Here is a 13130-nt window from a genome sequence, read left to right as displayed (position 1 = left end):
GTGGACCTCCATCATTACTGGGTCCCGGGGACCCCTACTGACTCATTATTGGAATCCAGAGACCCCTCCACTGAGCCATTACTGAAAGCTGGAGACCTAATCTACTAATATTATTTAATTTTGTAAGCATTCGCGGACCCCCTGAGGAGGCTTCGCAGAGCCCAAGGGGTCCCCAGATCACAGGTTGGGAAACACTGACATAAGGTATATTTTCATAAAGTTACTTTACTGCTTAATTTATCAAAAAATTGATTTCACCACTAAATCGGATTTTAAAACCTACGCTGCAAATAATGTTGAAGCATTTTGTAGCCTTTCCTATGTGGAGATAGGAAATTAAACATTTTTTATCCCATCTAAACTTACGTAGGGAAACGTCTACAAAGTTTGCTCAGAGAAATAGCGTTTAGTTCTTATTTCACTGTGAAGGCACACTAACTCCAATATATAATGTTCCCTATTTTTAGGTCTTACATGCTCCAATTCCTTAAGATTTTACTAAAGTTATATTTATAATATACACACTCGAAGGCTCTTTTAGCCAACTCTTCAACCATTAACCTGTCCTTACCATTCAGATTATTCCTCCATCCACTGCAGCATACAACATAGGACGGTGGGTCCGCCTACTTTAGCCACTGACGGCGTTTACTTTGAGTGATTGCATTTTGCTCTTTTACGAGGAGCACATCCACATACAAGGCAGTTCCCTTCAGTGCCAGTGTTTTTGTTTTTACTTTATTATTACTTAAGTGTTGCTTTTGTGTTTATAGCATGGTATGGTAGCAGTATGCTTTCTACCACCTATTTATGTTGCTTTTGATGTGAGCAGATGGCACATTCCTGTTAATGATGTTGTAAATTCCTTTTAGAGTAATCTTTATTTATCTGACTGCTTCTGTTTCACAGCATACCAGAATGTTTCTGTTTGAAACTGCTCTTTATAAAGTTATCCTTTTGCCTTTTGATTGAGGGTCTGGCATCTTCCCCAATAATAAAGTTTTGCAAAAACCATAAGCGAACAAACTGAGAATTGATTAAGCCAAACGTTTGGGGGGCCAACGCCAGGCTTGCCAGTGCTTGTTATATTTTGGCATCCTGCTCTTTAGGCTTACAAGGCACTATTTAGGGGCGATTCCATTAATGTATAAACATTGGATTTTCCTGCATGGCAAAAGCATTTTCCCTTCTGCGTATCATTCCAGCGCATTTAAACTGCAGGCCAGCAAAAGCACAGTGGCGGTGCTTCGGGCGGACATATATTTTTGCTATTGCTTGTCAAATTTGGGCATCACTGAACACCTGGCACTGCACACTCCACCCACTACACCAGTTTCCCCTCTGGTCTGAAAAATGAATAACACAATTATAAAGGTGTACAGAGTGGTATAGTCTTTAACACAACCAACAAGGTAATTGCTCTTAAACTGAATTAATTAACAGTCATGTTATTCATAGTTCATCAGAAAAAAGCACATATACAGCCGGCATGTGTTTCGCTGTAAAAACACAGCTTCTTTAGAGCTCTAAAACTATCTTTGATAATACAATTGTACATCATTAATAAACAGCACTTGGAAGGTCAACTGTGTCATCCCCAGTATCCCCACATCACTGGCTACAATTCACCCCACGCACACATTGTAACATCTGGTCATATCCACATCTAGTGACTCAGCACCATGTCGCTTTGAATATGCTCACAGTCACTCCAAATTCTAAAGTCTATAGATTTGACAAGTTTTCACAAATAATGAACCCTGATCCCTGAACTTTCAAAGCCAAAATGTGCCACAAAAACGAAGATGCATCTTCAGAAATCTTTTGTTTTACCAAACAAGAAGAATAAATGGTAATTCACGTTAGCATATATTACCTTGTTGGTTGTGTTAAAGACTGTACCAATCCCCACACCTTTATAATTGAGTTATATGGTTTTACTACAGACCTGGGTGATGTAATTGCACATTGCAGTTCACATACCACATTTAAGTGTTCCTTGCGAAGGGACTCTTTGGGCACCATTTAAAACAACAATATAGGGAAATTAAATAGGCTTAATATGTAGTTCTAGTATGCAGCACATGATTAAAGTGAAAACGCAAGCACTTTACATGCTGTTTATCAGTGTTAAAGTGTACAGAGTCCTATAGTCAAATCTTGTAAATTGAAATCCAAAGTAGTTTATTGTAGTGATTTGGTACTCATGATTTTGTGTATTGGCAGCTTACAAAAGAATGTGAATTCGAGGCCTTCTACTGCAGGAGCATGTTATGCAGCAAAGTGAATTTTTTTTGGTTAACAGTGTTTTAATACATTTCATTCCATTCAGGCATTGGTACCAAATCTTATCAAATGTGTATTGCTGTTACAGCAGTCTGGCCTGGGTTGTACACCCATCACAGCCTATTTACAGATCAGACATTATGCTTTCATTTTTTTTAAACCGGTTATAAAAACCTGTGTGGAGTGTCTTAACATGATTATTTCACTAAGCTCGCTTCAAGCACCTACTTGATATTTAAAGATCGTACTTCTTGACTTAAGAGGAGGGCCAGCTTTTGAACAGTAACACATATCCAGGTTATGAGTTGACCGTGAAATTGATGTACTTAGTAGCAATAACCTTATTACACAGAAACCATAAGATGCATGCATTATCATTGAAAGAAGCATAATTAGGGTCGTTTTGCATGTGCACTAATGATTTACACCTGCAGTGGTATCTCTATTACATATTAATTGATCCATTGAACTGCCTCTGGGTTTTATTAAACCACAAATTGTGGCAGACACCTTTCATTGGAGCTGAAATATTTGCACACACAACTGATGGTACCTCCTTGGGAAACCATTCACTAAGCAGATGTTGACGTCTTGTCTTGGAAAGTGACAATAATTTTATCTCTTGCTTTCACTGAAGAGTAAGTGTGATCCAATGTTTTACGATTAAGGCACTTTACTTTTACTAGGGCAAAACCAGTCCTAGGTTGCTTGTGTTCCGGTTGAGGAAGGACCTGGCCTGGCAGTTCGGGCTGGACTGTTACCATGAGGAGCAGGGTCAGGACTGATTTGCGTATGGCTAGGTCCACACTTAGGGGGCACGGTGGGCAAAAGGGGCAAAAAAAAAAAAAAAATAGATTGGGGTGTGGCCCCCAGTGATGATCTCCTGTGGCTGAGATAAATTCATGCATGCCATCCTTCCCCTTGTTCTTTTTTAAATTTGCCAAAACAGCAATTTGTCATGTAATTCTTTAGAAACTCGGGCTAGGATTCTGCCTCGTAAGTATTTGACCAACTATCAACCAATCAGAATGCAGCATTCTGGGATTGCTGTTTTGCAGCTGGGCAATTTCCAAAATCTTATAACTCATCTAAAATGAAAGTGATTTGCTAGTTTACTGTCATAGAAAGCTAATGATGAATCATCTGGATGAACTAAATACTGTGTACATATTTACATAACCTAAACCCAAGCGTTGGATTGCATTCTTTCACACTTAGATTTTATAGGCCTTTATGAAAACACTCCCAGTGTTGGTGGTCAGAAGAATAACAGTCACCAAGATGGTGGCACAGCCTCGCCTGCTGTACTGCTTATTAACACTTCCTACGCTTGCCCCAGGAGTAGCTTCCGAGAACTGGCCGCAATACTGTAGGACTTGATCTAGGTTAGGGGCAGACTCCAGGTGGCCCTAACTAAACTGCTTTGCAGACCACAGATGGCAAGTTTGGTGCCCCTGGTTTTGAAACCTACCACCTGGCAGCCCATCAGGGTGATGATCACAGGAGCTGCAGGATACGGAGAGGGCCCCCGCCCCAATACACCAACACCCACCTTTACTTTAGACCCATCCACTCAGTCCTAGATGATATTCTACCACTGCATACCGTAATGACCTGAAAGTGGTTCAATTCTGCTGGCTTAGAACACTGGAGAAGGCCTGTACAATCATACCATAATTGCCAACGCTACCACTCCTGGCCTTGTTCATACATACACAGGTGGTCAGTCGGAGAAGGCTCCAGGAATGGTTAGATACAGTCGACTCACGCTTTCCCTTTGAGGATTTGAGGGCAAATACGACATCCCAGCAGGATAGTTCCTGCTACATGGTACCATGTTGGTGGCTGTGAGGAAATACTGGGGGAGATGTGACATGGAGCCCTCGACACACCAAGGCTTCCAGTTACTCTGCATCTCAAACTACTAACAGACTGGTGTCAGGGCTGTATGGAGCCATCAGGACGGATATGACCCTACAACTCACCCAACTATCAGACAAGTAGAAAAGAAACTTGGGACTCCCAGATCAAACTAGGATTGAACTAGGAGTGGCCCAGAAGATATCCTGCAATCCATTATTGAAACTCGTACACCATGTATACCTCACTCCTAGATGCCTTAACATCTTTTTTTTAATCACATCTCACACAAATGCCCTAGATGTCACCTGCACATGAAATGGAGCTTCCCGAACTTGCTTGACTACTGGACAGAGAGGTTACCGATATCACAGATTGCACTCTCAACCCATCCCCCAAAACATGTATACGTGACCTGTATCCACGCCTGGCTAAGAAAAAGCTAACATCTCAATTTATTGACTTGGCATAGATACTGGCAAAACTATGCATTACGATGCATTGCAAGGCTTCTACATGACCCTAGTTAGAACTATGGAAATACATATTCCTCTGGTGTGCTGAATGGGAAAGTAATGCCCTTCTTAAAGAGGCCCACAAGGGAAGGGGAACATTAGGCTTCACTAAAGCCTGTGGGGGGGAGGGGGGGGGGAAAGATTAACTAAGTGACAGAGGGGGGCGCAGAAGACGAGAAAAACCTCTTCCTGCTGAGTGCCCCTGTGCTAACCAGACCTTTGTACAAAGCGTGTATAATTCAAGGGTTGTCATACCCCCAATATCAGATTACCCGCCCAAATCTGGACTGTAAACTTCGACCTAGTGCACCCAGAACAGACTAGTCACGCCACAGCAAAGCTGGTACCCTACTTACAATTCTCTTTGTTTGCTGGTATTCTAATGTGAAGACCTAACACTACAGTATAACGGGATGGGAGAGTGGGTGAGGGAATAGGGCTTGTGATATGCTTTTGGGAAATACCTGTTATGAGTTTGGTTACTGTACACGACGTTTTACTTATACTAAGGTACTAGAGTACTTTTGGTGCACCTAATGACTGCCAGGGGGCCCCCACTAGTCACTCGAACTCTACAATGTTCAAATATTACCCTCACGGGTGGTGGGGTTGAGCCTTCTGGATGCGTTTCATCCTACTTTTCTGTACCTGCTCGGGGAGTACCTGTTGACATACATCTCATCTAATTGTCTACTGACCTTTAATCGTAGTTTGAATGACATAAGGAACGTTATAAACAGCACGTATTTCATGACTTTTGTTAATGCTAAAAAGCTTGTTTTCATTTGAAATTTTACATGAATACCACAAAAAACCTGAATGAAGTCAGACTCGTCGCAAGTATTTTTTTCTTCCATTTAGCTAGCCTGCAATATTTCCCCTGCTTTCGCTGACAACGTTTAATACCTTCTTGTCCTGTGAGCCACAACGGGGGTCAATATTTATTTGGATGGTTTCCTAATGAGAACGTCTGCTTATTTATTGTCTAAAAAAGTGGTGCCAATTAGCCTTGCTTCATTTCTGCCTGTGGTGACACGAAAATAATCTTTTGTTTAAGTGGAAAAAAGATGCACTGAATTTCGGAACTGTGTTTTATCGGCTTATGCATTGTTCTTTTCGTTTCTTTTCTTTTCAAAACAGTAAATCAAGAGGAATTCTTATCAATTATGACTGGGGACACAGAATGAGATTCAGCTGTTATGAAACGACCTAATGCGGTTGCTGCATATGAAAGAATTATACTTATATCAGTGGAGTCCAAGGATTTGAAACAAATGGTCAGAGTAGAACGAAATAAATACCATACAATGGTAGCCGCATTTTTGTAACGTTGTCTGTTTTAGCACATCGCTTTCCAAAATGTTTATCTACCAGTTTGTGTACAGTACTTTTGTATAGTTTTTAAATGAAATCATATTTTGTCATATATATTGTTTAAGGTTGTCTATAGTTATTGTTGGTTGCATGTTCTTAAATAAAACATATTTAAAGAGCATGCCTTTTAATTGAAAGAAATATAATATTGGATGTTGTATTTGTTCAATTTGTTTTAGTTTCTGATGTATTACCTCATCTCTTATTAAGAGGTCAATTCATGTCCTGTATATGAACAAATTACCTGACTTCAGAGCAAGCAGTTAGAAGAAGACCTTGTGTCACAATTTGGGCACATTTTATTAAAAATAATAGTTTCACAATATTTTTAGCCGGTCCCAGTCAGCAGATACCATATTGAATATTTAATCCTGCTTCCCATTGTGTCCTGTAGGCCAGCCAACGCCTTATTACAGTAAAAATAACTTTTAGCTGCTAGTCACTGTAAGGACATGTTAACTTTACATTTCTACATGGTTAACTTTTAAAGACAGCGGACTGTAAGGCCTGTATGGGGTGGTGTTAATGTTCTATATGAATAGTTAAAGGCTACTCTTGATAGGTTGCACATATTCAAACTACAATATGCTACATGGGATCAGCTTGAAGTCATGGTTGCTCTGCCACTGTAGTGGATGATACAATAGATGCTGAAGTCCATAAGTGGCGTTTAACTTCTAGGCCCTCGATGCTCTTTATAAAATATATGCTATCCATTTCTAGGCTAGATAAGTGTGTCAATTATGCCAAATCAACCATTTTTAGTGGTCGAGCAGTGGCACTTGAGGCATGGTTAGTGGGGGTAAAGTGCATAGAGTTCTAAGATCAGCAAAGCAGATTAGGCAAAAATCTGAAGCGGGCAGAGGTTACACCAAAAGCATGGTAATTTCCTACACAAGCACCAAGCTTCTTAAATACGACAGCATAAAATGAACTATCGTTTTCGCAGTTCATTCAGGTCAGCTGTGCATAATGTAGTGTCAGCTTAATTTATCTCATTATTTCTTCTTAGCAGATTGCAATCATGAATTGAAATTCAAGAACTATATCTAACTTGATCATCCCAATTCGTGTTGTTTCTTACATTAAATTAATGTATTTTAGAAGCAGCTTTAATGTGTGCCATCGAAGGCAGTAATGATGTTGCTCTTCAACTGGCTTCAGCTCCTCCTTAAAAACGCCAGTGTACAGTCTGCCTTAGTGGTGTCAGATAAAATTAGGTGGAGCTATTCGTCTTCAGTGTACCTTGCTTGTATTGATTCTAAAAAGGCATATGTGAGCGGGTCGTTGAAACTAATCAAGGGACATCCAGTGGCATCTAAGCTGCAGCAAAGTATCTTCATAGTTATGGGACATTTAGCACAACTTTTTCCCATACTGCGGTTAGAGTCCCCTTCCAAGGCCTTCTCAGCCTGTTAACATGCGAGGTTTATGTTAACTTCACGTATGCACCATGGAGGTTTGTGAACCCAGGCATAAGTGGGATCTTGTCCCCAACCTGTTTTAGGCTTTTAACAACTATTTTAATTCAAGTTACATCAGCAAAGTGGATGCATAGAGTCTACCTTTTCTATTAGTGCTGAGGATTGATACACCAAATATGTCCCGATACTGCGGTATTAATGCGACACACAAAACTAATTTTTATAAAAAAAAAAAAAAAAAGGTGGGCCACCCTATGGCTGGTTGGGCTCAGGGCTAGAGAATGCTTGAGTCTACAAAGTGCTAGTATCCTCCGTTTTTTTTTTTTAAGTGCTGTAGCATTTCAACATTTTTAACTATCAATAGTTACAGTGTTTATAGTTTTTTATACCATTGCTGCAGATAATTTTAGTTTTACTTCCACTTTTTTTCTTTGCCGATCTTTCATGCCATATTTTGTTTCACAGTCATAGCGTACAATTTACTGTCGCGGTTTTGATAACTAACGATATTAGGCCCTTGGCAGCTACTTTCCTTCCCCATTCGGTACTTTACCCATCCCACCCACTTACACTACCATCTCTGTTGCTGTCATGCTTTTTATGGCTTGGATATTAATGATGTTTGTTTTAATCTTAACCACATGCAACCCAAATCATTTAGCATTGCCAGTGCTTGTTTCTCCGTGCGAGTAAATAAATAAAATGATTTATAATAGTAGCAAAATAATGATATTGTAGTCTTAGACAATGCCACCATCTAGTGGTCATCTTTTAACTTTTTCGCTTCACAAATGCTCACTGTAGAATTTTGGATCTCGTTCACACTACATTTGTTTTGATACGTTTTCAGTTTATTTCACCAGACAATTGTATTAATCAGCTTCGGGCAGTGGTCGAAGTGGGCGGCATCTGAGGGGCACGACGAGCCCATACCTTTTTAATTTAAGGAAAAAACAGTGCCGCCAGAGTTGAAATACTTGAGCAGAAGTGTAAGGCATGGAGCCCCCTGTGCTGTGAAACCAGTGAACAGTCAGACAGCTAAAAATGCCATCTTGCCTGAAAGAAATGTAAATTAGCACAACTGGTCAATATGCAAATGTGAAGGGTGCTTGGAAGCTGGTACTGGCTTTAATTAATGGAATCACATGAAGCTTCCTGATGACACTTATGTGTATCTTTTTGATTAGTACTGCGAAAGAGCTTCCAGTTGAGCTGTTGTGTGTGCTTCGAAAAAACAGTTATACAAAAATTGCACGACATTCTGTCTGGGTATTACTAAAATATAGATTTTTTTTTTAATCCTAAACATTTTTGTGCATTTTGTAGCAACCTATCTTTTACTGTGTGTAAAGCAAGTTTAACATAATGACTTACATATTCATAGTGCTTCCTGGCATAGACTGGGACCTCATAGCACTAAACCTACACAAGTCACTGGTCCCTACTTTACCAAACAGCGTTCAATTCTGGACTATCTGATTTCACACAAAGACCTCTGCAGTGCATTTACTAATAGAGGTTTCCTAATGTTCGATAGTGCATTTCCCACTGATTAAATTAAATGCATTTATTTTTAACTTAAGCTGTGCGTTATTTTATATATGTAATTACCTATAGGCGAAAGACAGGAATATTTTGTTTTTTTATTCATGCCTTTGACTTCACGCTGGCTTACCCTGCCCTCATTACACACATCACAGTTCCCATACTTATTTTTTTTTTAATGCACTTCGACCACTGGTGTCGGATAAATGCACTTGGCTACTAGTAGCAGAAAAGCACCACATTGTAAATTTGTGCACATAGTAACTACCTGACCCATCACTTAAGTTATTAGAGAGGAGTCATATTTGCTTAGGAGATTTTTTTTCTGTTGTGTTACAGAAGCTGAGCACTAAATAGCAATTCAGATGTCCAGCTCGTCATATAAAACGAATACTTTCATTTTGCAGTATGACTTTATGAAGAATCTGCAGCACAAAGCATGGTGAATGGACCATTTCAACAAAAGCTGAAATAAGAAGGGCTGCAGAATGCAGAAGATATAAAGAAACGCTTTTCTCTAGTCCTGGTACCTGCTCGTCCTTTCTTTCTGTCTCCTGTCCTCTCCAAAACACCTTACCTTTACCAAACAACATCTTAAAATATACCTTGAGAAGGAAACCTTTCCTTTTTGGAGTGTATTATCAGTTTTAAGCAGTTTATGCCCGAAACATTAATGCTATATATCTGATAGAGACTTCTAGCTGGCATAAAACTGGATCCAGAAACTGTTGTGTGAGCCGTACCTCTGCACATCTTCGGGTGGCTTTGTGCGGTTCCACGCGTCATCGGTGCCGAAAGTGACATCACGGTCACCTATATAGGGGCCACCCAGGTGCATGGAAATCAGTTCTTTTCTTTCCGAGCCAGTTCGTGCTGATCCAGAGAAGAGATACCCCTCTGTCTCTTTTTTGACCGTTTTTTTTCAACTTTTTGTCCGCTATTTTTTTAAATGTGTCAAAAATGTCTTCTAGGAAGGCAGGTTTCAAGCTGTGTGGTGCATGTCACCAGGCCATGTCAGTTACACACCCCAACTGGTCTGTTTATGGTGTCTGGAACGTGGCCACAGTTCAAAGTCGTGCTTGGACTGCTGGGCCATGGTGCCGAAAGCTTTGAGGGAGAGGTCCCTAAAGCCTTTTGTGGCCCGGCGGTCGATGCCAGCAAGTGTTACTTCCGAGAACATGCAACATTCCAGTCCCGATCAAGGAGAAGGTCGCTGGACTGCTTAAGGAGCCCCAGGTCCTCTTCATCGCACAAGAGATCCTTGGGACAATCTGGGAAGAGGCACAAGAAGAAGACGACGTGTAAATGGACTTTGTCTGGGTCAACGTCGATGTTCAAGGCACGGTTCTGCGGAGCCACACTGCCCCCATTTCCAGGAGTGGCCCCTGCTCAGTTGAAAGACTTCTATGAGGCCAAGGGCCTCGTATTTTAGCAGGCTGACCCCTCCGGAGTGCCTTCAGGCCCATGGTGTTGGAGAAGGCCCTACCAGCTTCTGCACCGGCACCTTCGGTTCCGATGGGGTCTCACAGACCCATTCTCTGATCGGGAGCGGAGCAAGTCGTGCCAATGCGACCTCTGGTGCCAATCCTGACACCAGTGATGCTGGCACTGCTTGTGCCCCCTAGCGGTGCTAGCCCCAATGAGGCTGAGTTGGAAGGCTTCGATCAATGCCGATTCTGTCGCCGGCAGGGCAAATTGGTCTTGGGTTGTTTCCTGAGCATTTTCTGGAGCATCCAGGCATGGGTGATGAGTGGTCGGGGGTCACTAGACCTTTTATTGGACTGGTATAAGGAACTAGGAGATGCCAGTGGACTGAACACCTCCCCAGATACTGGCTTGCTCTCTCCACCTACTGTGATTGTGGAGGAGGGAGCATCTTATGCAATAGTGGTAAAGAGGGCAGCGAAGGTTCTTGATCTCGAGCTTCCCTCAGTGGCGGTCAGGACTAAACTCTTGACGGAAGCGCTTCAGCCTGGGGCTTCCTCATCCGATCCTCTATTTCCCTTAGTAAAGAATTGACTGATGCCCTGCTGGGAACTTGGTCCAAGCCCAGCACCGACTCCTTTGAACAGGTCAATTGCCTGCAGCCATTGTCCTGCCCCATGTGATTTCTAGTTTTCTCACCCAAGCCCCACCCCTGATAGCGTGGTAGTCCAAGCTTCAACGTCCCATGGCGTGTTCTCTGCTGCTCCCCTGGACAGGGGAATCCAAAAGGCTGGATAGTTTAGGCCAGAACTTCCACCAGCCTAGCATTGTTTAGTGAACACCACATGCCTGTTGGGTCGTTATTCCCATATCTTGTAGGATGCGGTAGCACAAATGCTGCCACAGGTCCAGGAGAAGGCCCGGGACATCCTCTCTCAAGCAGTGAAGGATGGGAGAGATGGAGCAAAGTTCATTATTGGACACAACTGACTTGTTGGGCAGAGCGGTTTTGTCAGTTGTGGCCTTATGGCACTACACCCGGATGAGAACATCTGGCTTTTTGGGGGATGGCGAGGCCAACTTTATGGCAAGCCTATTGATGGGACTCGTCTCTTCGAAGAGAAGGCAAACACGCAGCAGGAGCGCTTTAAAGTCTTACGGGCCACTGCAGAGTTTTTGGTCCTCTCCGTGCACCTCGCCCCCAGTCTGCCTTTTCCCCCCTTTTGTGGTTACGGAAAGGGCACACCAGTGCACCAGCCCTATGCCAGCCACCATCCTCTACAACCTGCCCAAGCTGTGTGAGGATGCAATGCATTCCCACCCAGTGGGTCTGGTATTCAGAAGTCATTCGCCACAACTCCCCCGGCAGCTGCAGTCTCAAAGCCCACCTAGTCTGGTTCTGCAAGACCATGGGAGCCCAGTTGGAGGGAGAATCCAACATCATCATCTCCACTGGCAGTCCATAACATCAGACAAATTGCAGATTATTCGGAGGGGTTACTCCATCCCCTTCCAATCTTTTCCTCCTTCTGTACCACCAACGCAAGAACTGCTGATGGAGTGTCATATGACCTTGCCCTGAGAGGAAGTTAGAGGTGTTGTGGCTAAGGGAGCTATAGAAAGGGTTCAGAAGTAGGCAGTGGTTGTTATTGCCGCTACTTTCTGAGAACCAAAAAGAACAAAGGTCTTCGCCGTATTCTAGATCTGCGAACCGTAAATCTCTTCTCAAAAAAGAGAAATTCTAAATGCTAATTTTGGCTCGGGTCTTGTCTGCCTTAGACCATGGAGACTAGCTGTTAGCGTTTGACTTGCAGGATGCGTATTTTCAATCCCCGTCTTGTCTGCCCACAGGTGTTACCTGTGGTTTAAGGTAGGCCACAAGCACTTTCTGTTTATCGTGCTCCCCTTTGGCTTTACCAGTGTCCCTCGGGTGTTCACCAAGGTGATGGCGGTGACCGCAGCTCATCTGCGCAGGTCAGGGATTTCAGTCTTCCCCTACCTCAACGACCAGCTGTTGAAGGCAGTCTAACCTCAGACTGTCATCTCCCACCTTCAGTCTATGGCAAAACTCCTGCATCACTGGGGTGCACTATAAACATGCCGAAGTCACACTTGACTCCCTCTCAGATGCTCTTTTTTTATTGGAGCGTTTTTGAACGCAATGCAGTTTGGGGTTTATCCTCCAGAACAACAAGTCCAGGATATTCAGGTTATGATACCGATGTTTCAGCCTCTATCCTGGATTTTGGTGAGAATGACTCTGAGGCTGCTGGGCCTCAAGGCCTCCTACATCCTGCTAGTGAAACACAGCAGATAGCATATGCGGGCTCTGCAGTGGGACCTGAATTTCCATTGGGTGCAGCATCAGGGGAATCTCTACAACATGGTCCAGATATCCGAGGGAACTGCAGAGGGCCTGCAGTGGTGGGTTACAAACCGTTATTGGGTCAAAGACAGACTCTTCTCCCTTCCCCAGCCAGACCTAACAGTAGTGACATATGCGTCACTCCTGGGATGTGACAACCATCTGCGAGAGGTGGAGATCAGCAGACTCTGGTGTCTGGTCGAATTCGAACTCCACATCAACTTGCTGGAGCTCCATGAAATCCAGCTAGCATTGAAAGCATTTCTTCCCTCTGTCAAGGAGAAGTTAGTGCAGGTCTTCACAAACAACACCACCGCCAGATGATAATCCAACAAG

At 42.8% G+C, this 13130-nt stretch overlaps 1 protein-coding gene across 2 annotated transcripts in view; it reads left to right on the top strand.

Annotated features, from left to right (window-relative positions):
- The window catches only part of CETN3 (centrin 3), a 139908-nt gene extending 133754 nt beyond the window's left edge, over window positions 1–6154 (top strand). For both annotated transcript variants that reach the window (XM_069225156.1, XM_069225166.1), the window contains exon 6: window positions 5802–6154. In XM_069225156.1, the coding sequence (XP_069081257.1) occupies window positions 5802–5848 (47 nt within the window). In that variant the 3' untranslated portion in view covers window positions 5849–6154. The remainder of the gene's footprint in view (window positions 1–5801) is intronic.
- The last annotated feature ends 6976 nt before the right edge of the window (window positions 6155–13130 follow it).

Source organism: Pleurodeles waltl, chromosome 1_1, assembly GCF_031143425.1.
Source record: "Pleurodeles waltl isolate 20211129_DDA chromosome 1_1, aPleWal1.hap1.20221129, whole genome shotgun sequence".
Classification (NCBI taxonomy): domain Eukaryota; kingdom Metazoa; phylum Chordata; class Amphibia; order Caudata; family Salamandridae; genus Pleurodeles; species Pleurodeles waltl.
Note: the sequence above shows the minus strand (reverse complement) of the source record. Positions and strands in the feature narration are given on the sequence as shown.